General features: G+C 40.2%; 1 protein-coding gene across 1 annotated transcript in view; it reads right to left on the reverse strand.

Moving 5' to 3' along the window:
- Positions 1–471: 471 nt before the first annotated feature.
- LOC115370474 (alpha-2-macroglobulin-like) overlaps positions 472–26,832 on the reverse strand; it is a 29,675-nt gene continuing 3,314 nt past the window's right edge. The window contains exons 6-37 of the mRNA XM_030067501.1: positions 26,297–26,462; positions 26,104–26,188; positions 25,809–25,956; positions 25,367–25,484; positions 25,153–25,265; positions 24,902–25,057; positions 20,326–20,544; positions 18,565–18,628; positions 17,662–17,807; positions 16,771–16,920; positions 15,643–15,741; positions 15,550–15,588; positions 15,228–15,318; positions 14,954–15,110; positions 13,990–14,215; positions 13,209–13,335; positions 12,294–12,415; positions 12,080–12,131; positions 11,690–11,773; positions 9,350–9,526; positions 7,858–7,933; positions 7,576–7,732; positions 7,363–7,437; positions 6,536–6,698; positions 6,254–6,444; positions 5,791–6,003; positions 4,277–4,401; positions 3,994–4,084; positions 3,844–3,912; positions 3,638–3,743; positions 1,695–1,736; positions 472–491 (exon numbers count right to left, since the gene is read on the reverse strand). Coding sequence (XP_029923361.1) covers positions 472–491; positions 1,695–1,736; positions 3,638–3,743; positions 3,844–3,912; positions 3,994–4,084; positions 4,277–4,401; positions 5,791–6,003; positions 6,254–6,444; positions 6,536–6,698; positions 7,363–7,437; positions 7,576–7,732; positions 7,858–7,933; positions 9,350–9,526; positions 11,690–11,773; positions 12,080–12,131; positions 12,294–12,415; positions 13,209–13,335; positions 13,990–14,215; positions 14,954–15,110; positions 15,228–15,318; positions 15,550–15,588; positions 15,643–15,741; positions 16,771–16,920; positions 17,662–17,807; positions 18,565–18,628; positions 20,326–20,544; positions 24,902–25,057; positions 25,153–25,265; positions 25,367–25,484; positions 25,809–25,956; positions 26,104–26,188; positions 26,297–26,462 — 3,867 coding nt within the window. The remainder of the gene's footprint in view (positions 492–1,694; positions 1,737–3,637; positions 3,744–3,843; positions 3,913–3,993; positions 4,085–4,276; positions 4,402–5,790; positions 6,004–6,253; positions 6,445–6,535; positions 6,699–7,362; positions 7,438–7,575; positions 7,733–7,857; positions 7,934–9,349; positions 9,527–11,689; positions 11,774–12,079; positions 12,132–12,293; positions 12,416–13,208; positions 13,336–13,989; positions 14,216–14,953; positions 15,111–15,227; positions 15,319–15,549; positions 15,589–15,642; positions 15,742–16,770; positions 16,921–17,661; positions 17,808–18,564; positions 18,629–20,325; positions 20,545–24,901; positions 25,058–25,152; positions 25,266–25,366; positions 25,485–25,808; positions 25,957–26,103; positions 26,189–26,296; positions 26,463–26,832) is intronic.

Here is a 26,832-nt window from a genome sequence, read left to right on the forward strand (position 1 = left end):
CACAGAAGCTCTGCAAAGAGTCTCAGCATGACGTCGCAAGCCTGCTGATTTTTAAAACACTACAACTAAGCCAAGCACGGCCTGTCCGACAATGGCTTGATCATGACTCTGTAGTGCTGGAAGTGAAAGGTACTGTGTCACTAGGCCAATGACCCAGCCTCCTTTATCTCAAGCTGCAGTAAGCACAGGAGCCATCAGTTGACTGAGACAGACACCGAAGAGAAGCAGGAGTTGGCTAAAATACACTTGCTTCAGGAAAAACTTCACTCTGCAGACTTTGTATAACACACACCCCTGCAGTGCAACTCGTGCTCACATGATCTCTCATGTCAGTACAAGAGACATTCATGCCACTGATGTTAACGTTATGAAATGTGAAATGAGCATATTCATAAGGAACATTGGCAGTAGTAATTATGTCATAGACAAAAAAGCTCCCACACACAATCACTTCAAAATGTCAGGATGCGGTTACTGGAGAGAGCAGATACCTTGCAGACAGAAAACAGAACATAAAAAAGAAATATTTTGTCAGTGCCATGTTCACTGTCACGTCTGTGTGTCATGACAATAATGTGAAACTTCACCCTGTTTCCTGACAAAAACCTCTGACAGAAAAACCTTCCTTGTCCTTGTGCACAGTTTCTGTGCACAAGGTTTCCATCCCAACCAAAAACTCCACCAGGTGATTTCACTGATGAGTTTCTCTGCGTGAAGGTGAGGTGATCAGTGAAATCACCTGGTGGACTTTCATATTTCATATTTTGCTATCCACTTTGCTGCTGTAATACTGGAAATTTCCCCACTGTGGGACTAATAAAGGAATATCTTATCTTATCTTATCTTAACACCAAATGGTGTGACATTAGATCAGCCAGCTGGAGAAATGTAGTTTAAAGTAAATTCAGTCCACTGTAGGAGACTACTTGCTCAGTCTCACTGCTTTTCCTGCCTCAGAGAAACCCCTCCAGGCCAGCCAGGAGTGTAGTGGGTTGAGTCAGAGAGGGCAATTATTAGCTCCATTCAAATACAGTTAGTAAAATCAAATCAAAATGAACATACCCAAAATACCCAACATACCATTTTTTAAAAGAATCACCTTTGAAACTCTTACATTTTGTAATAATTTTTATTTTATAAAGAGTGGCTCTAGTGTTTCCTGTGATAATTCAATCATACAGGGTCACAAACAAGCTAGTGGTCTTTTTACATACACTCAAATTAAAAGAAAGTTTAAAAACTGGAAGGAACTGCACTATTGTTCTAACATTCAACCATAGGTCTAATAAGTATGCTACATGTGAACATACATTTACACAAAAGTGGATGTGGAGGAAAACAAAGCACACACATGGTTAATAACATGCCGATCTATTCTGAATTTTTGTTGGAGTCAGTCACATCGCTCGTTCCTCTTCAAGATGCTGCAAATGAAATAAAATGAAATGAAATTACATCATCAACTTAAATCTCAAAATCTGTATCTAATAATCGACTTATGACAAAAGTTGACTTAATTCATTGCATAGTCATTATATAAACATTAAATATGCATGATGGATTTATGCAAAATTGTTGACTGTGAGGACAACTTGGTGACCAATACAGGTCATTAAGAGAGACTTATGATGGCTTGCATATGCAATATTACATAATCAGTTTCAAGTGTTGATGTATGTTATCTGGGGTATTACCTGCGGCACAGGAGTAGGTGTATTCTGTCTCAGCCTGGTCGCCTGAGAGGAAGGAGGAGAATTGTTAAACTGGGAGAATACAAGTCAGTACTGAATGGGCTTTCCATACCTTTGCCATTTGATTTCTCTCAAAGGTTGTCAGCCTGCAGCAGCTCTTTAGCTTCTCCATAGGACTACCTTTTTGACAATTGTATACCACGTGTACTGGAAACTACATATTAATCTGGATTGCAGTTGCTGTGGCGTAAAGTCCTTACAGGGCAGTCTTGGAACTAGCATGTTTTCTTTAAAGAGGCTGATAATCTCCATAAAGGGTTCAGTTTTTGCAGCCTTGTGTAGCCCTCCCATGTCTTATCTTTGTGATACATGTGGGGGTGGCCATTCCCACTGGAGACGCACATAGCTAGAGTACATCTTGCATACACTGTCTGGGCTTGGAGTACATTGAAAAGATAGTGGATCAACTCCAGCATCCTGTTTGCTCTTGGCCCGTTTGGATGCCATGTGTTCTTGTTCTGAGCTTGTTCAGACCTCTTCCTCTTATGTACCTGAGTAGTCCATTTCACCTCAGATACAGGGCCTTGGGGTTATGTTAAAGAACAGAGCCAGAGTCATTAGACCTCTTTGGCCTTGGATACCATGCTAACAGCCATGGTGTTACCATGTAAGGATGCAACTGGGAGAACCCCATGCCTCAAATGAAAGTGGGAAGGACCCTATTAAGGAGGCAGAAGAAGTGTCTCAGTGGGATCAGTGGTTAAAGCAGCTAAAACTCTGTGTGCTTTCCACTGCACAAATCATCCAAGCAATGTGTGGGGGCCCGTGATTCTCAACCCTTCATTTGAAGGATGCATACTTCCAGACCCCCAGACATCTACCCCAATGAAATTTCTCTGGTTTGTATTTGAAGAGGAGGCTTACAAGTTCATGGCCCCACCCATCAGAATTTGTCTTGCAGTACAGACTTTTACCAAGTGAATGGATGCAGTCCTTGCTCTGCCAGCAGCAAAGGGTCTGACAAATGTTTATTATCTGCAGAATTGGCTCATTTGTGCCCCATCAGTGAAAGAGGCATGTCTAGTATATCTGCTTCACATACAGCAGTTGGGGTTGAGGTTGTTCAGTGGGAAGACTTTGGATGCACACTCACTGAGAGCATCTCTTCCTCAGGTGAGAGTTTAGACAATACTGTCTTTCTTTAATCACCTTCAGCAGGGTCAGACAATGTCTGCTTGGGAGTGCTATTGCTTTTGGGCTTGTTGTGCTACCAACACTGCCAAGAACATCCCACCCTGGCCACCATCTGTTCACTCTGTTGCCCTTCAGAAGGCGCTACAGAACAATGCATGCCCACAGCTCTCGGCTCAGGAGCAGTTTTTACCCACTAATTTTCTCCAGTGTAGTAGTTTCTATAGGACAGCTCTTCAACATGAGCTGGACACAATTAACTCTCTCTTTTTCACTTGTTATATAACTATTTCATTTGTTCCTTCATGATGAAAATGACAATTACAACTGAGTCCTCCACATATTTAGTGTAGTAATTTGAGCTAGTGTTGAGTTCCATGTCACCTCAATGTAAAAAACTTTTGCCAAATCCTTAGAGAAAACAAGCCAAAGTGTCCTGTCCAGATGTGTTCCATAAGTTCTTACAAGTTTCACAACAGCCACAAACCTGCCAAAAAACGTCTTCATGTGGCTCCACTCTGACAGTGTTTATGTGCTTTCTTGTCGGTGATTATTGACTGTTACATTAGCAGAAGAGGAGGTTAAGACCTACTCCTTGTCTCTTTTTACTTCCTGTACAGATGCACTATCCGATTCTCCCAAAAGATTGCTTTTCAACTCTTGGGTAAGTTGCTGCGAGAGCTTCTCGGTCTCGCAGATCAGGCATTCAGTAATAGATATGAGAGGCTGCATAAAATGATTGTGTATCTGCTTACTTGGCTGGTAGTAATCATAGATCTTGACCACCGCTGGCTTCAGGTTCTGCATCGGAAGCTCCTGCACAAGTTCTAAGCTGTGGTGTATGGGTTTTCCAGGCAACAGCTGTGTGGCAAAAAAAAAAAATGGATGACATGATCAGTGACAGATCTGGAGGATGTCACCTGATAATCATCACTGTCACACAATCACACATTCCTCTTACCTCTTGCAAGTAAATCAGGATGTGGTCTTTTTCCTGTTCAACACGATCTACCAGATGAGCACGATTGAGCTGCAAAGACATAACATTCAGCTGAGGATGTACACATGCTGAAGTAACACTGAGGACAAAGTTGCTACTCCAATGACTCACCCTACTCAAAGAGTTTGGATTTGGGACAAATCCAGAGAGTACTTTGATATCCAGGATCACCATATTTGTCGTAGACTCTTTTCCACTATATCTGTGGAAGAGCCATAAAAGTGTGAGATTGTATGCAGCACTGCTTTACTTTCTCCTGCTGATTTAAATAAAATCCAATAGAGCATGAAATGTCAATTGTAAATGACTTCCCCACTAATAATTTAATACAAGGCTACAAGAACAGCTGTCTACAATAACTGTAGTGTAGACTTCATGGTTGATTGTTACTTACTGGGACGTCAGAGTCAGATTAACTTTAGGTCTCAGAGATGTTTTGCTGCAGTCTGCTTCTGGTTTAATCTGGATGCTGAACCTGGTGTCATCAGTAACAACTGGGATGTTGTATTGAAGAGCCAACTAGGAAATAAATACATGGAATACATGGAAGTTGTACAGGTGACATCAGCTGTGTCGACATGTAAAGAGATTTCAATTTTAACGTGGTTACGCAGGTAACCCGTTTTGTGTGGCTGCAGGTGAGCATCATAACTAGGTTGGAATGATCAGGTAAATGTGTACAGAGTTTGAGAAACCTGGTGAAGGTGCCTGGATTACTTCCAATATTAAACACATGACTGTAACATGGGAACGCCTTTAGCTTTCACCATCTGTCTATCTTTCACCATCTTAGGGTTACAAATATGGGTTTAATGTTAACTGATAACATGGTGATGAACTGTCCATAAAGGAATAATTCACCCAAAATTTTCAGCAATCCAAGAACAGATCTACCAACACACCACTACAAACACTTTCACCACTGTAGACCACCACTTACAGGCATGGTGAACTAAAATATGTAGTTTTTCATTAAAATGTTTTTGATTGCCATAAGTAGATTTCAGCCCAGGTTCATGTGAAGTTCTGTGCAGAGAGAGGCCTATTGAATTCTCCTGCATCAAACCAGCAGGTTTGGTTTTCACGGAGATTAAAAATTTCACACGTTCCTCATTTTAACCTGGAAGTCGAAACACATCGCTGTCTCTTCAGTGTGACTTATCCAATAGTCCAAAAAGGACTACTGGTTGCTGTTTTTTGGGCTTGTTTCTAAAATTTACTTTCTCATTTGGGCTTTGTTAAATGTAATTTGACTTAGCTCCATACAAGATGTAAAATATCGCTGCCTGCTGTCAGAACCACACACGCACTCGTCATGGTTCTGTGTTTCTTGTGTTCAGTGTTTTCACCTGTGTCTTGTTTGCCCCTCCCAGTTCCCACACCTGTCTTGAGTACATTAAATATTGTGTTGTCTTCTGAGCTTCATGCCTGCATGCTCCTGCATTTGGGTCCATCCAGCAAACCTCCCAACGTGACAAATCCTTAGCAGAGATTTATATTACGCAATTTAACGCTTGACATTTTGTCCTGTTGCAGGATCTGTCCACTGCCCTGTTCTGTCACACCTCTCCTTACCCCAATACACACAGGTGACAGTCAATCAGTTAGACGATTTAAATCAAAATCATGTAATGAAGGATTTTTTTTTTCTTTTTGCTCTTCTTAATTTTTAGTGGCCCAGAAAAGCCGATGAGCCACTTGTTACCTAGCAACCACACTGAGCGATACACTGCACCCAGTCATACTGTGTATCCAAGAAGAGAAAAATTATGCTTTGTTGCTGATGTTTGGGGATTGCAAAGTGGTAGTTGCCTACAAGCACAGCCAGTGTTCATGTAAATGTGGCCAAATAAATCTTTAGAAGAAACTGATGAACCAACTGTGGCAGAACTGAGTTGCTCCACTGACCTGCACTGCCACACATGCAGTTCCCTTCACCTCCAAGTGGTACTTTCCTGCCACATCCTTCAGCCGCTTCTCCTGGTAGAGAAGTTTGTTGGTTGGGTCCACTTCAAACGTCAGATGGCCAGAGGGAGACTGGGCTAACACTGTGCTTGAACCTTCTGGAGTGAACACCTGACTAGAGTAGAGAGCCAGAGCCTGAAGAGCCACCACTGTGTCCTACAACACACACATATACACACCATGTTGGACCTCAGCAATAGATAATAAAATCAAATAAAAAGTAACACTTTTACTTTGTAAAGATGTAATATAATTATCAAGGTTGTTAATGTATGTTCATGCTCTTTCTCACACAATTTAGAAAATGCAGAGATTTACAAAATGTAGAGTCAAATAATGAATCAAACTGGCTCAAGAAAAGTATTTGTACAAGTAAAACTCCAATGTGCCACAGTTTGCGAGGTACCTGTGTAGAGGAGAAGCCTCCATAGGAGTTCTGCTGGCTCACCAGCCACCTGACGATGCCAGAGGCATAGCCCAGTTCTTCACGAGTAGTAGAGGAGGCACTGAGTTTGGCCAGCAGCACATAGGAGCTAATCTCCACAGACAGAGAATCAGATGTCTCTGTGGCCTTCTGAGTCCAATGGATGAAACCCCCTGAAAACAGCCAGCCACAAACAGAAAAAGACACATTTTAGGATACTTTGACAGAAATAAAACAATATTTTACAACAGGTACATATCTCACCTTGGTGTACAGCGTCCTTGTTTAGCTGCTCCAGCAGGATAGCACGAGTCTTCATGTCTCCAGCCAGGGTGAAGACATAAGCCAGCAGAGCAGTTGTGTAAGTGTTGTCCAAACTACTGATGGACTCGTTGAGGAAAGTCAAGCTTCTATTCATCCCTGAATGCTGTGACAGACCACGATTTCATAAACATGTCATCTTTGCACCTCACATTGTGTTTTGCATCTGGTCGCTTCTCTAAGATTTCTTAATTTTTGCTTTGATGGAAAGTGGCGGCCGATAGTCACGGTGCTGCTCGGCCTGTCGGTCAGCAGTTCGGTCCAGAGGGTCATATCGCCAAATCTATTTGGTGGATTGACATAAACTTTGGTGATTTGGAAGTTTTGGTAACCCCATGAAACTTTCCTCTAACGCCACCTGCAGGCAATTATTTTTTATTTTAACTGCAAAGGTCTCAACAACTACGTTAACATTGCCATGACATTTGATGAGAGCAGTCATGTTAGCTAGATGATGAGACTCGTCAGTTTTGATGACTCCATGACCTTTCCTCCAGACTAGCGCCACCAACAGGCCAAAATATGGTGGTAGTAGCTGCAGTTGTAACAGCTAAAATTTTATGACAACATTCCTTTTGGTTAGATGATGTAACTTGGTGATTTTGGTGATCGCATAACCTTCTGTCTCGTGTCACCAGCAGGCCCAGCAGAGCAAATAACATGCCTGCTCATCAGTCAGTTTGTGAATTCATGTTGGTTTCTGTATACCTTAACAGAAAAGTCCTTTCAGTTGTGCAAGTGGGTGGGAAAACAGCATAAGATGTACTCACAGACACTGACATATTGGCCTCCAACAAAGCAGCAGTGACATAAGCACTGAGAGTCACTTCATCATTCACTCCACCCTGTAGCGAGAAAACATGTATGCACTGCAATGACCTTTTTATCTCCAATGTGGAATTATGGACATCTGGTAGTGAGCCTCATTTGTGATGAGAAGAAACTGGGGTTGTTGGTGCCTCATGCATCCTCCTCCCCCGTACCTTCATCCTGTTGTTAAAGAGTTTTCCTAACTGTTGGAAACTGCCATTAGTTTGCTGTTTATCCTCCAACCAAGTCTTGGAGTGATCAATTACTTCGGGGTCAATATAGACAAAAGTCTTTGCCTTGACAAAAGATTTCAGCACAAAAGCGGTCAACCTGAGGATAGGCAACACAATGGTCAAAACATTCACTTACAACAAACAACAACAAAAGATTTATGTTCAGTTTTAGTGTTTTGAACAACACGTTGTATTTTGGATGCACAGTATGTTAACTCTCACCATGTGTTCCCTGATCCTTCTCTAAATGTGCTATAAGCACCATCCTGATGCTTGTAGTTCAGCTGCCTCTGGTAGCCTGCATGAAGTTGAAAACATGATTATCTTGAAATTATAATCAAGAGGTACATTCAGTGAAACTGCCAAATTCAAACTCCAGAGACTGCAGATGGCCTTCAGCTCGCTGCAGAGGCTGTCAGGGAAGCTGCTACTCTGCTCTCCTATGTTTTGTCCAAGTGGAGGCGCCTTCCTTTGCCGCTTGATGTCAGATTTCATTCCACCAGGAGTGTTTATACCTCCTGGGTTGCATTTAGGGGTGTTCCCTTCACAGATCTCCATCAACATGCACATTTGCACAATTTTACCCAGTCCATATGGCCTCCTGGAGTCCTGTGATAGCAGCCATTTTGCTGACACCCTCACAGTGCTCTTAAGGGCTCTTGACACATGATTCATAAAACTGTAGTAACATACAGACCTCCCATTTTAGATTCTGTCGTAACTTGAACTGCTAATTCTAATGTCAAAAACTGACAGAGCGACTTACTACCAGTCACATTATAAAGTGGTGCAGTTACTCATCCTGAAGGCATCCTTCTCTATTAGCTTTGTCTGAGCACTGTAGCATGTTCATGATGATGCACACACCTGTTTGGCACGGAAGTGTGTCTCCTCTCTCTGTGGTCTTCAAGATTTCTTCCATTTTTTCCACCTGTGCGTGTTTTGGGGAGTTTTTTCTTGCCCCCTATAAGGATTAAGTCTGGGGGTGTCCTGTTTTTTCTGTAAACTTGTGGGTCTTGTGAGACTAAACAATGATTTTGGGCTCTAAATTAAATGTAAACTTGAAATTCAAACATAATAAGGGGAGTGCTGTTGGGCTTGTTCGCATAACTCACAGCTTTTATAAATTACTACAACGTACACTTAAGAGCTGTATAAAATATTATTTTTAAAAAGCGCTATTTATTTATTCATGAAATTACCGAAGTGGTTCAACAGTTACCCAAATGTACCCAAAAGTACCCCAAAGTACCCTCAAACAGTTGCCCATAACTACTCAAAACTACTTAAACAGTTAGCCCAAAGGCACCACAAAGACCCCAAAAGGGTTATACAGCCCAAGCAAATTTCATTATTTCGGGTATTTTTAGGTACTTTTGAGTGCAAATGGATAACCGATCATTTTTGGGTACTTGGCCACATCATCCCAATTTACTGCCTACTTTATTCTTGCCAGTTTATTGCTGATCTGTCTGCCTGTTACCTTGACCCTTTGCCTGAGTCCTGCTTGAATGCAGTAGGTACAGGTGCAGTAAGAAAGCACACAAACGACGGTGGTGAATGCACATAAACAGTGTACATGAGGCCAGAGGTATGAAAATGTGAAAATGCTGCAACAACTCTATTAAAATTTTCCAAAGTAAAACATCATTTCAGTTCAGGGGGTTGTGTAATGTCACTTCTGCATTGCAGTCTAAGAGTAACAGACGCTCACCATTGTTTAGGAAGCCAGTTGCCTTTTCCTCGATGGCTTTGGTCATTTGATTTGTGTTTGTCAGGTATTCGAGGATGTAGATATTGGGGGCCAGGAGTGCCATGTTCTGCTCCCCACATCCGTATGGCATCCTCAGCAGCCCATCCAGGTTATTGAGGGCCCGGCCCAGGATGTCACCTGCAGAAAAATACTGACTTTTACGACCAGGCACATAATTAGCCTAATGGTAATGAATGAAGGAGCACTGCCTCTGAAGGACAGAAGTACAAGTACAGACTTGTACAAGTACTGATTTGTGTTGTTGATCCATCCAAATTTGGTAATACTTCATTTAAAATATATAAATTTGTTTGACAAAACATCTCTCACCTGGGGTATGCTTTTATTTTCCATGTAAAATATCCTAGACTGCAGCTGACAAAAGATAACAAAATGTCTTTGATGGATTACTACTCTTTGTTGTTTTTGTTCAACGTGGTGAGGGGTCTCCCATCACTTGCCCTAACATTAACCTCAGTGCCGTGGGTGTTTCTTGTGCTCATGTAGGTTTGTGTTGCACTGAGGGGGTGAGTTTTGTATTCCTTTGGTTGGAGGCTGCAGACTGACCTGTTTGTACAGCTGCACTACATTTCTGTATGAGTTGTCTCCATCTTGTGGCAGGGAAATAAATGACACTTGAAACAAACTTATATGAATATACTACCTAACTTCCTTGTCAAAATTAACTCTTACACTAATTATGCTGTGTGGCCCATTTCAGAATCATATATTGTTTCATTGGACTTTAATTATTGATGCATTAATGTTTTAAATGTTGCATCTGGTAAAAATGGAGCTAATTTTATTTACACATACACTGCAGTGTAGTTTAACCCATAATAATAAACATAAAGTATTAGATGGTTTATAATTTGTATTAATAATCTAAATCTGAAAAGTAATTAGTTACTTAAGATGTCAAGTAAACGTAGTGAAGTAAAACATACAATATTTCCCTCTGAAATGTAGTAGAGTAGAGGTATAAAGCAGCATGACTTGGAAATACTCAAGTAAAGTATAAGTACAAGTCCAAATATCCATGCACAGCCTCGGATCAGGTGCTGATAGGTCGCAGGATAGTCTATAGAATCAGAAAAGTGAGTAACAGGCTACCGCACACCGTGTTGACTAGGGCTGCAGTGATACACTAATCTCACGATACAATATGATACACGATATTCAGCTCATGATACGATATATATCACGATATTCGGCCAAAAATATGATTCGATATGATTTGATACTTTTCGATACACTTACATCATTTTCTGAAAGATTTTAAACGGACAGAGTGATTATAGTGACATCTTGTGAGTGTTCCATTGACTTGAATTGAATTAATTGAACTTAAAACTGAAAGCATCAATCAATTACACAATATATGGCTCTGACTGGACAGAGAGTCTACAGTTTGCAAATGCTGGACAAAATGAATCAAAGATGTGATGAGAAAATTAGTTTGGCTTGACTCCAATAATTAAACAATATGTTAAATTATTATTATTATTTTAAAAATGTAAATTACTTATCAAAAAGACCTAACAATTCAGCTACCAATGAATGAGCAGTGGTATGCATGTGATAACATAGATTGAAAAATAAGCCAAAGTGATACCTCTTCTCTGAATAGACAAGCTAAGCCAGTGTGCTGCTGTTAGCCAGTGAAAATAGAGCGGAGTGGCAGCTCTTCACTTTGTTACACAATCCATGTCGCGGCTGTAGCGCACTGACATGGATTGAAGGTGCTGGATTTATATTTGCTGCCTCTCTCCTGAATCTCTTAGCTCTGACTGCATAAACAGGGAGAGAAAGACGTCGGCGTCTGTGTAAAGAGAGTATCTAGACGGGTAACTTGCTAGAAATGCTCTACATCGACACTAGCGGCTGACTGACCTAATCGCTCTCCTGCAACGCGAACAGGGGAAATGGGCGGCGAGCAGAGTGCCAGACGGAACACGGGGGATTTGAATGGGGCTTAATGTATCGATACTTGCGGCTGAAAAATCGATACTTTCTGGGGAAACAAAATATCGATATATATCGCAGAATTGATAAAATTGCTCAGCCTTAGTGTTGACTTTACTTAGTTTTTATTTCGAGCGAACAATGTGTTTCGCCTGTAGCGTCATCAGGTTGTGAAGTATAAGTACCTCAAAATTATACTTAAGAGCAGTACCTGAGTAAATGCACTCAGGAACATTCCAACACTGCGTAAAACACATTACTAAAGGCCAAATGTGCACCAGCGTGAGAACGTCACTATAGCAAAGCAACATTTAAATTTAAGTTAAATCGCTTTACCCAACACTGACAGTGAACCATGTGCAGATTCAGGAATGATGTTCTCAGGCAGGACTAAATCCTTTTCTTCTGTCAAAGTCTCTCCTAGATGAAGAAGGCAAAGGAAAAAACAACATGAGCATGAGAACAGGAATATAAAATCTCAGAGAGACTTAAGACAAGAACAGGTTAGCACTGCATCAACCATGTTATTTCAGTGAAGCTGATCTCTGATTCACTGCCATTCAAATTTTGCTGGCCTCAAAATAGTTTTAGAACGAACTCCTTTGAGAACCAAAGGGTTCTTTCTTTTGTTTGGTAAATGAAATGAAGTTACATGTGAGGAGCAGTGAATGGCTAAATTACAATCCACCATTGTTGCATCTGATGCCCGGTCTAAACCATACTGACCGTTTGGACAGAGCAACCAGTTGTAGGCCTTTGTGACCTCAGTTCCCTCAGGCTGAAAAGAAAGGAGACGGAAAATAATTTCAGCGACCATATCTGTCATGTCTAGGCTGTCGGTCAAATTCAGTCTCACCTCTCTCAGATGCAACAAAGACTAATATTGCATGAACACTGAATTGAATAGTTTTCTTTGTCATCTTGATGTCAAGGCACCTACCTTTACTATGACAGAGCGTGTGACCACATCGATGCGACCTCTCTCTGGTACGCTCACAATCTCATTGTTACATGAAAGATCAGATGTCACAGCCTCAGCACTCACAGACACATTCACCGCCCCTAAAAGAAAGATTGACAAACACAGAAAACATGAGCTCTCTCTGCATCTGAGATTTAATTCAAAGATTCTGGAGAATCTAACAAAGTCAAAATATTTTGTGAGGGAGATAGTGTAAAAATTCATTGGACAAAAAAAATGATCATGAATGAAATAATGCAAAGAATAAAAAAGCATCCCTTCTGTGGTCTATTTCATGCGTTTATATGGTCATGCTGTGTACACAATGATACTGTATGGCACTGTGAGGCAATGACCAATGTACACTGTAATTCTGCTCATGAGGTTTTAGTGATGAAGTAGGTGAATCTTATTTTACTGCTGAGCTGACTGTAAAGTGCTCTCACTGATTCTACATGCATATCCTGGAACAAAATAAGAGGCAGCACAGACACATGCAAAGTCAATCATCGCAAGTTTGATGCAACTGTGCTCTAAGGACTGCAAATTGAGACAAAAGGTACTTTTTAACCAGAGTCAGAAATACCCAACGCACTAAAGGAAATGTCAATCAACTTCAAGCACGACTCGATGCAGGAAGCATTAAATTTTTGTACCAAATGACTGATAAAGATGTGAATCAAATCCACCAATAATATCATGTCATGTACATAATAACTAGGACCTCAGCACTGACTACTGCTGTGTCATCACATTTTCTGGCATGTTGCCTATTCGCCAACTTGTTTTTCAGGTCAAGCAGATGAAGGAAACACAAAATAAGGAAAAATGGACTCTGCTTGCCCCACAAGTTTGAGTGTTCAGCAAAATGAAGGTGTGAAGGTCTGGCCTCACCCAAGACACTGGGTGCCATCGTCCAGCTGACGGTCTTGCGTTCACTGGCACACAGACAGGATGAGTACTTGTCTCCAGAGAGGGGGGTGAGCGTGTATTCTACAGAGGGGGCTGGGGTCACAGTGACCTGGCCAAGAGACACACTAGTCAGATATTAAATTGGAACTCCATGATAGAAACAAATTATGGAAAAATAAAGAAAAGAAGAAAAAAATAAATAATAGGTCTAGAATGCAGCTTGCAGCTTCTCAAAATGACTGAACAAATAAATAAAATGACATCTGGTGAAGAGAACATATAATTTGATTTATATCGGTTTAGAAGGCTAACTGATATAAATTGATTTTTTTTTGAGTCACTGATGTGAGTCTACCTTATGTGCCAGTATTGAAGATGTTTAAATCTGAAAATGTTTGTATCAGAAAACACATTAAAATATTAAGTATTCAGAAGAAACTCAAAATCAATCACAGGACACTAAAACACTCTTACCTCTGAGATAGCAATAATAATAAGATGAAATAATATTCATTCATACTTCATGTGGAGTCCAAAAATAATAAAATGTCCCATTAAAATCACACCAGGATTCTCTGGGCTTCCCATTGACAACTAGTGCAGTACTGACTGATTCCATGTAATTCATAAAAATGCAATCAGACAAACTCCATCAGACCAGATCTGAACACCACTGACTGGGGGATAAAAACTTTAAAGAAAACCAATTCTGCTTGAATACGTAACCTAGATCATGCACTGTCAGTGTAAAGGGCTTCATTACCATGATGCACCTGGGCAGGTAGTTGAAGACAGTTGCCTTCAGCTCAAAGTGTTCCCCCCGGATTATGGAGTAGGGCAGGCTGAGCTCGAGGAAGAAGGGCTGGAAGACAGTGAGCTCTTTACGAGGAGCGAGACCAAAACCCTGAGGGGACAAGCAGAAAGCCTCCGTCTCCCAGGTGGTGATGGTGTCCGGGACAGTGAGGGGCACATCCTTGGATCCAGTCTCTCTGGATTAACAGGTGCACCGAGACACATACATACTGGGGATTATTTGCACTGCTGCTGATTCAATTACATCAGTCACTTTACCACACCACCAAAGAAGAAGCTACTTTGTAGTCTGATGGATCAGCTGTCAGTGAGATATCTCCAATTATCAAAACCAAGAAATGCACCTGGTGTTATTATGTCCAATGACAAATTAACTTCATAAGTTTACAGATGGAGAAAAGGCAGATTATTAATGATTTCTCTTCCAAGACCAAATTAACTATTATTTGTCCAGCAGATTGAGGGGTAATAAAAGAAGTCCAAGGCGACATTTGGGAATCCAGATCCTGTTCAATCTGGATCAAAATACATGAGATCATTTTGAGCCCGGGCCATTTGTTACATGTCATGCCCTCTCTTTCTCTCCTGTCACTATCAAATACAGCAGAAATTCTTCCTTGTGCATGTCTTCATTTACAAATAAAGCTTCTTTTTGAACTGTTGTAATCCTGAACCATTTGATTGCAGTTACTTAAATAAGTTGTTTGAATTCTGCATTCCATGTGTTCTTGAATGTTTTCATTTACAGTTCCACAAAGTGTGTGTACTGAACCATTTGAGCTTGTTGCCCGAGAGAAACTTTCTAAAAGAGTTCTTTAGAGGTCTAAACACGATTCTGCTATGGTACAAGCCTGAAAAACTCTTTCTGGCATTATATAGAACCTCTTTGGGTAAGAGTGATGATAGGAGCTCACCCGACGTCCACAAGGTCCCAAATCCAAGTCTCAGGGAAGAAAGCACGGATTGATTCTGTCACTGAAGGAGGTTCACTACCAACAAGAAAAATCGCCACTTCTTGTTCAGGCAGGTACCCAAGTGCTACTGAGTTCATGTCATATCTATGAGGAATAACTGAAGAAACCAGAAAATATTGAGATATTACTCAACCAGTAGCAAGGAGAAACAATAACACAATGAACTTAAATGGAATTACGCTGGTTAACCTTCAACAAAAGAAAGAAGCCTTACCTTTGCGACGATAGTTATATTCTCTTCCCTTATACTTGACGCAAGAAGGCGTTCTGATAACCAAATTTGTTGCCATCTTCATCCCCAAATTCTAGATAAACCAAAAACATTTATGTATTTCTTCACTTTTTACTTAACCTGTAAAGGCTCATTGAGATTAAAAATCTCTTTTACAAGTGTCCTGTGAATATGTATATACACACACATACGTACACACACACACACACACACACACACACACACACACACACACACAAACATAAATATAGATAGACTGATAGAGAGTGTTGATATGATGTGCCCACTGTGGCATAAAAAGTACCTGGAAAACTGTGTAAGCATCATTGTCGTATGCATCATTGTTGTAAGCATCATTGTTGTAAGCATAATTGTCGTCTCTGTGAGAAGGTGGCATAAAAACGCATCTCTTTGTTCTCACAGGCAAACATGATGTAGCATCTTCAATCTCGCGTGGAAAACGGGACAACTGCGTCACAGGCAGCAAATAAAACATCTGAAAAGAAAGATAAGGGTCACTGCTATGAACTGCCAAGTGTTTCCTGTTTTTGCACTGATTGATGTTGTTCTGTGGAGACATCGTCCAGACACGCTGCATATGCAGAGCTTCCACCATGATGAGGAACCCCTCCCACCCCTCACACAGACCGTCTGACCCTTTTCCATCAGGCTGGATGTTCAAAAGGACCTCCTGCCTGATGGAATATATTGTATATTGTTGTATATACTATATGTTGTATATTGTTACTTTGTTGTTGTATACTGCTATTTCGTTTGCACCTTGGACCGCACAAAATGCAATTGCAGTCATCTGTACCCTCTGTTTATAGGAAATTGACAAAAAAGTTGAGTTGAGTTGAATTGGAGAGTACAAAAAATATAAAGAGCGACTGTTTTGTTCTCCAGAACAATCCGTGTTCTCTGTGAGGTTTAAACACACTAAATGTTGGATGGCACAAAAAATCAGATTGTCTGCTGGCTGTCTCACCTCTTACAGATCTCTCTTTGTCAGACCACTTGTTAGAAACTTGGGAAACTTGAGATATCTGACACTTCTCTCAAGTTTGAAGAGCAGAGGAACTCAGCTTCTTCCAACTTCCAAGACTGGAGCACTGTCTTTATGTGTCTGACATAGAGAGCATTACTGTGCATGCCTTGATATCTTCCACCTAACTCCCTACCAAACGAATATAACTCAGATTTGGCATAAATAAAGACTCTGTTTCCCACCAGCAGCTTCCTCAAATTGCTGCATCCAGACTGCAGACCAAATGTATTAAGATTAGGAAAGCCAACTTGAAGATGACTGTCACTGCAGCTTGCATGATATGATGAGTAATGCTCTCAATATACAAGGAGAGCATTACTCATGAACTTCTTCCAAGCTGACAACCTTCAAGTTACGAGTCTGATTCTGTGACCTCTGGCTGAATGACGATGCAGAGGTTCATGATGGCAAAACAGTGAAAGAAAAAAAAAAGAGCAAATGATCTGCATGACTATTGCAGTTTATTCCTGCAGTTACCTCGTCTGCATCCACCTTCTTCCCTGGCTCCTTGATGAGGACGCTCTGGTCGACAGCACTGATGCCACACAGAGAGTGTGGCTTGGCCGACAGTTGTAGGAAGTTTTCCTCTCCTGGGACAGCTGAGGATGGATTAAACTCCAACGACACCTGACCCGCACACACACCCATGCATGCATGCACACACGCACGCACGCATGCACGCACACACACAAACACACACGCACACACACCACCCTGACCTTAGGGTTTTTATCCATTAGATACTCTGCTTAGTCACCTCCTGTCAGCTACATCCCCATTTCACTACAATAAGCTGACATTCAGGTTCAAACAGATAACCATGTAACAATGACAGTGTAACAATGACAACGACAGACCAGTTTCTGGTAAATATATGGAATCAAATGTTTTGATCGTTTTATAGCATTCATCCCAAATTAGTGCCATATATGCAGTGCTTGGCACTGCCCCTTTGGCCAAAAGACAGTACTGCACCCTTTTTCTGTCTCACAGCAGTCAGTGGGCATGGTTCAGCTCTCACTCTCTTTAAGGTTTAGTTCAAGTGGTGATAAAAGCCAGAGTCCATCCCCCAAAAATGGATATAGGCTCTCTAAGACTTAAAAACCCAGAATACAAAAAACTGTAGGAAGTAATAATGAAATATCAATATACACTTGAGTGGAATTTATAGTCAAACATAGTCGGCATACTCAAACAAACTGCATCATGTTCATCATATCAGAGATGAAGGGCACCGACTGACCAGTATGCATTTTTTTTTTAAAAGAAAATCCCAATTTCAGCCTGATATATTAGCAAAGCGAGAGTCAGTCTAAGCCGAAATGTGACATCCAGACCTCTGTCGACACCTCTTCTGCTGACACTGACCTTGTTATTGAAGCATTTCTCTGTCGAGAAGTCAGCGCTGTGGGCAATCACAGTCTCACTGGGAAGAACAGCATATGCAACAACCTGGACCAGTGGTGCCATGTCTGGAGACACTTCGACCTCAAAGGAGACCTCACCAGAAGTCACTGCAAATCAAACCAACTGGTGTCATCAAACCTGATCTAATATTCACTAGTTCTAGAGCTCTACCCTCGATCTTCTTGTTCTCCATAGCTACTGTACAGACTAATCTATGATTCCATTTCTTAAGTCTTTGAAAACGCTGATCTTGTGCTTGCCACTGATTCTAGCGGCATTCCTTTGAGTACTGCTTTGGACACAGTTGCTCATTACCTTGTAATAAGAGAATCAGTCCTGGACTGGGTGCACGCCTACCTCACTGACATACATTTTTCTGTTGAAGTGAGAATCCTCTTCCCCTCTTTCCCCCTTGTCCTCTGAAGTCCCCCAGGGGTCAGTTTTGCCCCCCTTACTGTTATCTGCATGCTCTCCTTGGCTCATGTTATTGGTAAGCACAATATCCTATTTCATTGCCATGTGGATAATGCCTAGCTTCATGTCTCCCTTAAACTAGGTGAGATGGACAGTGAGTGTTAGCCATGTCTTGTCTAACTGTCTGATTTTTTTTTTTTTTTCTTCTGAATTGCTCTTAGTTGGTCCCTTACCTGAGACCACTTTGCCTTGGGTGACCCTACCAGGAACTAAATGTTCTAGACAGCAAAGTTACCAGGATCACACAAAGCCCTCCACTACAATAAGGTGGCAATTCCAGGAGGGGCTCATCAGTCCAAACGTGACTGAGGTGTTTGTATAAGGCAGATTAGGACTTTATGGAAAGAGGCTCATTAGTAACTCATCATCCAAGCAACTGTCTTTACCTACCTGGACCATCTTGCACTTCAACTTTCACGTGTCCTTGCTTGACAATGACACCTCTAGATAAGATCTGGTGAGACAAATTGTTAGAGAATGAAACAAAATATGAGTATATATGTTTTTCTGTTTCCCTGTGTTTCCTTTGCCCAGTTCCCATCAGTGTTTTTACCTGTGTCTTGTTTGCCCCTCCCAGTTCCTCACCTGCCCTGTGTCTGGTAATTATCCCAGTTTTTCCTTTGACCTCTCCTCTCCCTGCGTTCCAATACTCATACTCCCATACTATTTAGTAGGAAAAAAAAAGAGTATGTCCCAATACATAGTATGTCAGATGCAGTATGCCAAGAGTACCAGGTTGTTCTACTACATCTGGTCAGATTTTGCAGTATGCATTTCAGCATGCTGTTCTGGCCATTCTGACCCACAATCCTTTGCGTGTACAAGCCATGCCCACGTATGGAAGACAACAAAACACACATATCGCACAAAACTCGCTCAGTGACAGCAGAAGAGACAGGAAGACGGAAGATCAGAAATATGACAGACGACAGCGCAGTATGAAACAGCACCGGCATTTTGACAACAACATTCAAATGTGGCGCTACGGACGGCGGCGTAAGTGAGCAATACATACATCAACTTCAGGGATGATGTATGTAGTGTGTCCCAATAGTATGCATTCGCATGCATATTTCATAATAAACTACATACTTTGAAAGGGCAGATGCAGTACATACTAAAAGTAAAGCACTGTCTGTGTATCAAGTCTAACAGTTCCTGAATCCCAGTTCCGGGTGTCGGGTTCTGTCACTTGGTCCACTTTCTATTCATATGCACTGTTTATATTATATATATACTGTTTATATTTATATAGGCTGTTTATATATATTTTTTTATATTTATTATATATATACTTTTTATATTTTATATTTATATAGGCTGTTTATATTTATTATATACATATACTGTTTATGTTTATATTCATATAAGCTGTTTATATTTATTCATACATACTGTTTATAGTGATACATACTGTTTATACTTATACATAGTGGTTATATTCATATATACTGTTTATACTTATATATTTTATTTTTTATATTTACACTTCTTTTTTTTTTTTTACCTTGTTTTATTTATTTATTTAGGCTTATACCGGGACCTGAGTCCTAATTTCGTACCACTAACATGTAAATGTGAGCTGGTATGACAGGTTCCTTGAATCCTTAAAAAGTGTAAATATGTGATTTGGAACACAGGGTCTGTATTCTCCGGTCTTGTGCTCCAGCTCCTTCCCCAGCTGTGTCTTGTTTGCTCATTAGTTCTTGTGTATTTAAGTCCTGTGTTGAGTGCTGTTCCTTGTCTGTTCACTGTGTTGTCTTCCCTGCCATGTGTTCCCTGCGTTTACTGTGAGTTTATTAAATATATTTTTGTTTGCCATTGAGCATTTTTTGCCTGCTTGCTTCTGCATTTGGGTCCACCACCATCCACCTGTCGTGACAACGACACAAGGGGTCTGAAAACTCCTAAAATCACTAAACCATTAAAAATCAGTGTGTGGAGTATCAATATGTAGTTTCTGACCTGAAATATCCTCATAAATAAATTATTCCATCCATGATGTTTAAAATTTAAAAGTATGAATCTGCAAGCCATTTTAAGACTTTTTCTAATAAAAGCTTGGTGCTACAACTTTGGCTGTTGTTAGTGTCATGCAATCAGCCAACACAGGAGTCAAACAAACCAAACACATACATCAGACACACTCACCAGATAAATCACATCCACAGAGCCTGGCGTCTCTCTAGCTATAGTGTACTTGATGGAGATTGGCTCTTTTTTGTCACAAGGAAGTGGTGTCTTGTCGTTTCTCTTCACCTCCAGGGAGCTGACTGGTGTAGAGGCCTGGACCAATGACAGGGTGTGTTTCCCTGACTCATAGTGTGGAGTCCTATATTCATGGGAGTCCATAGCCAGTTTGGCACCAACCTGGAAGAAGAAAAGAATAAAAGAATAAAAGAAAACAGGGATCTTTTTTAATAGCACTGATAAGGTTGCAAGCACATCGAGAAGACAAAAATATAAATGTTATGGCCACAAGAAGCTTATTTGGGCATGAGAATTCTATCCTGTGTCTTGATTAATTTACGTGCATGATAGACCGCACAGTGGAAAGAAATGCAATCTCATTTATACACAATTTATTGCAGGAGCAAAACCAAGTAAATATGGAATGCATAAAGAAAGGCTGGGAATCAGAACTGGGTATGGGATTAGCAGAGGACATCTGGGAGGAAAGCCTGAAGTATGTCAACACTTGCTCTCTGAACACTAGGCACAGTTTGATCCAGTTTAAAACCCTGCATAGCTTACACTACTTGAGGGTCAAGTTACATAAAATCTTTCCAAAAATGTCACCCACCTGTGAAAAATGTAATCTGGCAGATGCAGACTTATGTCACAGCTATGCACTATGCCCCTAATTAGAAGATTTTTGGACAGCAATATTTTCATTAATTTTAAAGGTGTTTAAGACTACAATAAGACCAGATCCGCTCTTGGTTATATTGGGGACATCAGAGAACACTAGGAGCCTGCAGAGTACTCAGCGCTGTCTTCTGTCCTACGGCCTCCTATGTGGGAAAAAACCTGTCCTCTTACACTGGAAAACGAAGGAGACACCAAATATTAGGGCTTGGGTAGCTGCATTGACTGATACCTTACATTTGGAGAGGATTCGACATGCTCTTAATGACAGGTTGGAAGACTTCAAAAAGATTTGGAAACCAATAATCTCCAATATTTGGAAACCAATAATCAATAATATTTAAAACAAGATAGAGCACAGCCCTCAGTAGCACTTGATCGGTGGGGTGGGACAGGGAGGGAGTTAGAGGTATCATTTTTTATTTTCGTTTTTCTCCCGTCATTATTTATTTATTTTTTAATTTTATGTTTTATACTACAAGTTTCACATTTAGTTTGTATATATTTGAAATGAGGCAATATGTATATCAAAGAAGATTGTACTACTGATACAGTGCTTGCTTCACAATAAAAATATTTTAAATGTTTGTTTCCTCATTTCAATTGCATCGCTACCACCTGTTGATTAATTTGCGCCTAAAAGATATACATTGTTTCCTCAGTTTTATTAAACCTGCAGTATGGGAGTTCCTAGCTCTGTATGATTTGTCTTCCTTTTGTGGCAATAAATTAAATGCTTGATTCATGGCTTCATGGAATGGCATGGAATGCATTTTCTTTAGTGCAACGGTTACATTTGTACTTTGTTGAAGTAATGTATTATTTAGGTATATGTTGGAGCTACATCCTTCATTGTATTATACTCTGGACCTCCTGTGAGGACCTACTGATCAGTGATCTAAAATGCATTTTCTTTAATTTTTATGTAAACGCAGACCCGCCATGTCCAAAAAACCTGTATTCACATATTATCACTGAGTATGGTTTATTAGTTCTTGCAGTACCCTGCCAATTTAATTTTAATGTAATAACCCTAAGATCTTGTTTGAAACTGTTAACAACATTGTTTCACCAAAGCCCCATTCATTACCATGTTTTTTCAATGATGACTTTGTTGAAGAAAATCACAGTAGTCCAATCTAGGAGTTTGCTGTAATGGTGTGAGTTTATTAAAGTGTACCGGCACACTGGTGAACTGACCGACACAGAGGGTATCTGGTACGGTGAGCTGACCAAGAGCAATGTCAGGGGGAGACCTTTATACAGTGAGTACAGACAGTATGTAAATAGGTAGAGAACAAAAGGGGAGGGAAGGTATTGTACGACAGTGATCAAGGTACTGTAAGGCAGTGATCAGGCAGGGTGCGGTTCCAAATGGGAACAAAGACATGGTAAGTGTTCATGTGCATGCCTAAAGGATTGAATGCCGGGCCCATCCTGTCGTCTGGGCCCGTCAATTAGCTGAATCAATCAGACGTCCTGAATCAATCAGGAAGTCTGAGCCACCCGAAATGTGTATTTTGCTTCCACAACTTCAACAAGTTCCTGGCATTCTTTGTTGATAAGGTAAGGGCTATTAGGTCCAGTGTCCATCAAGGCTCTTGCAGCCCCTCTATATCTCCCTGTGCACTGGACTCCTTCAAACACTAACATCTTGCCCTGTTGATGTTTTAACTCCTTGCCTATTTTTAAATGTTTTGCCAATTGTTGGTTCCGTTGTAGCAGCTATTAATGATTCTTCATTGTCAAGTGGACATGTCCCTTCAAATTTTAAGCATGCTACTATGTAGCCCATAATAAAGAAAACAAATTCAGACCCTATTTTGCCCAAGAATTATAGGCAAATATCCAAACTCCCATTCTTGTCCAAAATCCTAACGTCATGGCCTATCATCTCACTACTGCATTGGAGAGGCACAATATTTATAGGAATAGGAATAGAAGAATAGGAAGACTCTGCAAAGAGTGATTAAAACTGCCCAAAACATCATTGGTACCCATCTACCAAGCCTCAGTGATATCGGGGAGGTGAGGTGCCTGCGCAGAGCCAAAAGGATACTAAAAGACAACACCCACCCCAGCCACAGCCTGTTCACCCTGCTGCCGTCAGGCAAAAGATACAGAAGTATCCGCTGCCATACCACCAGACTACAGAGCAGCTTCTTCCCTCAGGCTGTGAGACTACTAAATGCACCATCTGCACTACTCCATGTTTAATAATTTTATTTTTTATACAATCAATTAATCAGTCAAGAGGGAACCACACTTTAATTTCATTATTCAACCTGTTGTATAATGACCAATAAACTTCCTTGTATCCTTGTATCCTTGTATTCCTTGTTTTCCTGGTGCCATGGTGTTTTTCCTGGTACAATGGTGTCAAGCTTACCCTGTGCCATACCATCTACTATCTGTATTTTTCATTTTTCATATTTATTATTTTCATCAGTATGTCTTACATTTCTTACATTTCAACACTTAAACATCTTATATTCTCAGGCCACTTTATTGTATATACTTAGCCCTTATTGTATTTAGTGTATATATTTCACATTTTTAGTCTCTATTGTATATACTTTTAATTTTAACTTTTTTATTTTTATTTTATTTTATTTTATTTTATTTTATTTTATTTTATTTTATTTTATTTTATTTTATTTATTTATTTGTTTGTTTTTATTGATGATGCTGCTGTAACGTGTGAATTTCCCAGTCTGGGATCAATAAAGTATACCTATCTATCTATCTATCTATCTATCTATTGTATTTATAATAAGTTTCAGTCAGGGTTTCCTAAACAGTGTTGTACTGAAACTGCTCCTCTGGGAGGTTTAAAATTTTAATGTCCTCTGATGTGGGTGATTGCCCTGTGTTAGTACTTCTTGACATCAGTAGACCATCACATCCTGATGAAGAGGTTACATGATTGGATGGGCATATCAGGCATAGAATTAGACCAGTTTACAGCCTACCTCACTGACAGAAGTCATGCTTTCTCTTTTGGAGACTTTGTGTCTGATGCCTCTCTTCTGTCTTATGGTGTTCCACAGGGCTCAGTTCCACAGGGGTGCTTACTGTTCTTCATATAGTTAATGCTCTTGGGATATATAAATAGCTTTAATATTGTTTACCATTTATATGTGGATGACTTACGATTGTATTTCACATTCAAACAGAGTGAGACTTATAGGTTATCCATTCTCCTTGACTGTCTTGATGTCATTAAGGACTGGATGTCAGAAAACTCTTTACAGCACAATGCTGATAAGACAGAGGTTTTGATTGTTGCTCCAGATAAGTTTGCCCCCATGATCATACAGAATATTGAGGAGGCTTCTGTGTAATTTTTGACCCATCCATATCGTTTGATACCCATGTTAAGCAGCTGCCGAGATCCCATTTCTTTCATTGAAGAAACATGAGTAAACTGAGAACAGCAGTTGTTGCTCCTGAATTAGAAATGCTCATATATGCGCTCCACAGCAGGGGTGTCAAACTGGTTCCATGGAGGGCCAAGCGGCTGCAGGTTTTCATTCCAACCAAAAACTCCACCAGGTGATTTCACTGATTACCTCACCTTAAAGCAGAGAGTAGGAATTAATTGGTGAAATCAACCTGTTGTAGTTTCAGCTGTTCTCAGTCATGATTGCCCACAGCTGAAGACCTCCAACAAGGCCATCCTCTATTATGGTAGAAAATATGGCCCATTGCAGAATTTTTAGGAACCACTTTGGATCATTTATGAGTGAGTGACCCCACCTGCTCACCTTTTGGGTTTATGCCAATGCCTTCCTTATAATGAATAATGATGTGACTGCTAATACTGCGAAAACAGATGCAGTTTTGATGTCTTACTTACCTGTAGTGTGATGTCCCCTCTGAAGTCAGATGTATTCAGTGAGAAAGAGGCAACACCATTTCTGTCAGTCGTGAGGTTTTGTAAGCGATGTCCTGACTCAAACAGGTAGACTGAATAGTCAGGAATGGGGGTTTCATTGAAGTAAACTGCTTTAACCTAATGGAAAAATGAAGATGTATTAGCAATGTAAATGGTTTATTAGTGGCATTTGGACCAAGTTTAAAGACATAAAGACCATATTTTGCACTCACTTTTCCTTCCACAACTGATCCATGTTCATATAGCTTGGGGGTGTCAATAAAGGATAGTTTTCCAATGATATAAGAAAGTCTTATTGTTAGCTTTCTATGTCCATATGTAGTACCTGCAAGAAAAGTGATCATGTTACAACAGTGCGAATAGCATATCCTTAAATCAGACATTGTCTATTTGAAAATGTTTGACATACGATATGTTAACACTTGCCTGTCCCCTCCTCTTCCACTTTGGCGTAAAGGTACAGTTTATCTGTCAGCACCTTTTGGTCAAGTTTTGTGAAAGTTGACATGTTGAAAGTAAAAGTAGCACAGCCAGTCTTCCCTGTCTACAATGTACAAAGATGTGAGGTGGGCGGGGGAAAGGGGGGAGGGTGGGGCGGGTGAAAAGTCAGACTTCTCAATCTTAAAAGGTTTCAGAACTCTGGAGCAAAATGTAACTCTTCACCTTGCCCTCATTAAAAATGTGCAGATCTATGAATATGCAAATAGTCCTCAAACTTTGCAAAAACACAATTCATTGAGTGCAGGGAGACTGCATGCTCTTTGGGTCTATTCTAGTCCATGCATTTGATATACATAGATATTTGTTCACGTCTGGCCTGGATGCATTTTCAACAGGAAGAAAACAAAGATGGCTACCAGAACTCTACCTGTTTTTCCTCTTCATAGTAAGGGACACTTATATCATAGGCTGCCTCTGGTTCTTTAGGGGTAGAAATCAGAATCGTACCCTGAAAACGAACAGGCCGGACCACCTCAATATGAGCTTTGGCTGGCACAGGCTGTCCATATGTATACCTGATGAAAAGGTAAAAAATAAAATAATATAAAATAAAAATAAAAAAAATAATCTCAATATATATATGTAAACAACTTGTCGACTGCAGATTAATTTACTTTTAGATTCAGAGAAAAATAATTACTTACTTACTTAAAAATACTTACTTTCCACATATTTCAGCTTGGATTTCCTCCTGCACAATACTTATTTCTTCAGGTGCCTGGACCTTTACACCAAATTTGGGCAAAACTGGAAACAAAAACATGATTTTTACTATTCCTCATTTACTAATACATAACAACACATTATGGAAGGTAAAAAAAAAAAAAGGAAAGAAAGAAAAAAAGCGTAACGTACCATATTCCTCAACCCTGAAACTATGATGTATTTGATCTTCAGCAGTCTGCACAATAATGCGGTAGTCTCCTGTGAAGGCCTCAGAGATCAAGGAATAAGAGAGCTGCACTATTTTACCATCGGATGAGGTGTTCAGCCACTGTCCAATCCGGTTTCCAGGAGGGTCCTGTAAAGAAGGGGCAGAGAGAGAATGCACTGATACTGGAAGAGGGTAAACTTTGGTAAACCTCCTGTTAAACATCTATTGGAACCTAAATGGCTAAACTCGAAAAACACAGACATGTAAAAGAGCCCAGAATTAATTCATTGTCAAGTAGAGAATTTGTAAAGGCTGTTAAAAAGCGTTTATTTCACTCCAAGAAGATTAAAATGCACTTGATGACTCTGAAGGTGAAAAAGATTCTGTTTACTAAAACAGTGCAAAGAAAGCTTGGATCCTACGCTTTATTTAAATTGTATTAAACTGATTGGGAGACTAACTATATCAGTTACTTATACTACAGAGAAATTAAGAGGACAAACTACTGCCACATTAC

This window comes from Myripristis murdjan, chromosome 13, assembly GCF_902150065.1.
Source record: "Myripristis murdjan chromosome 13, fMyrMur1.1, whole genome shotgun sequence".
NCBI lineage: Eukaryota > Metazoa > Chordata > Actinopteri > Holocentriformes > Holocentridae > Myripristis > Myripristis murdjan.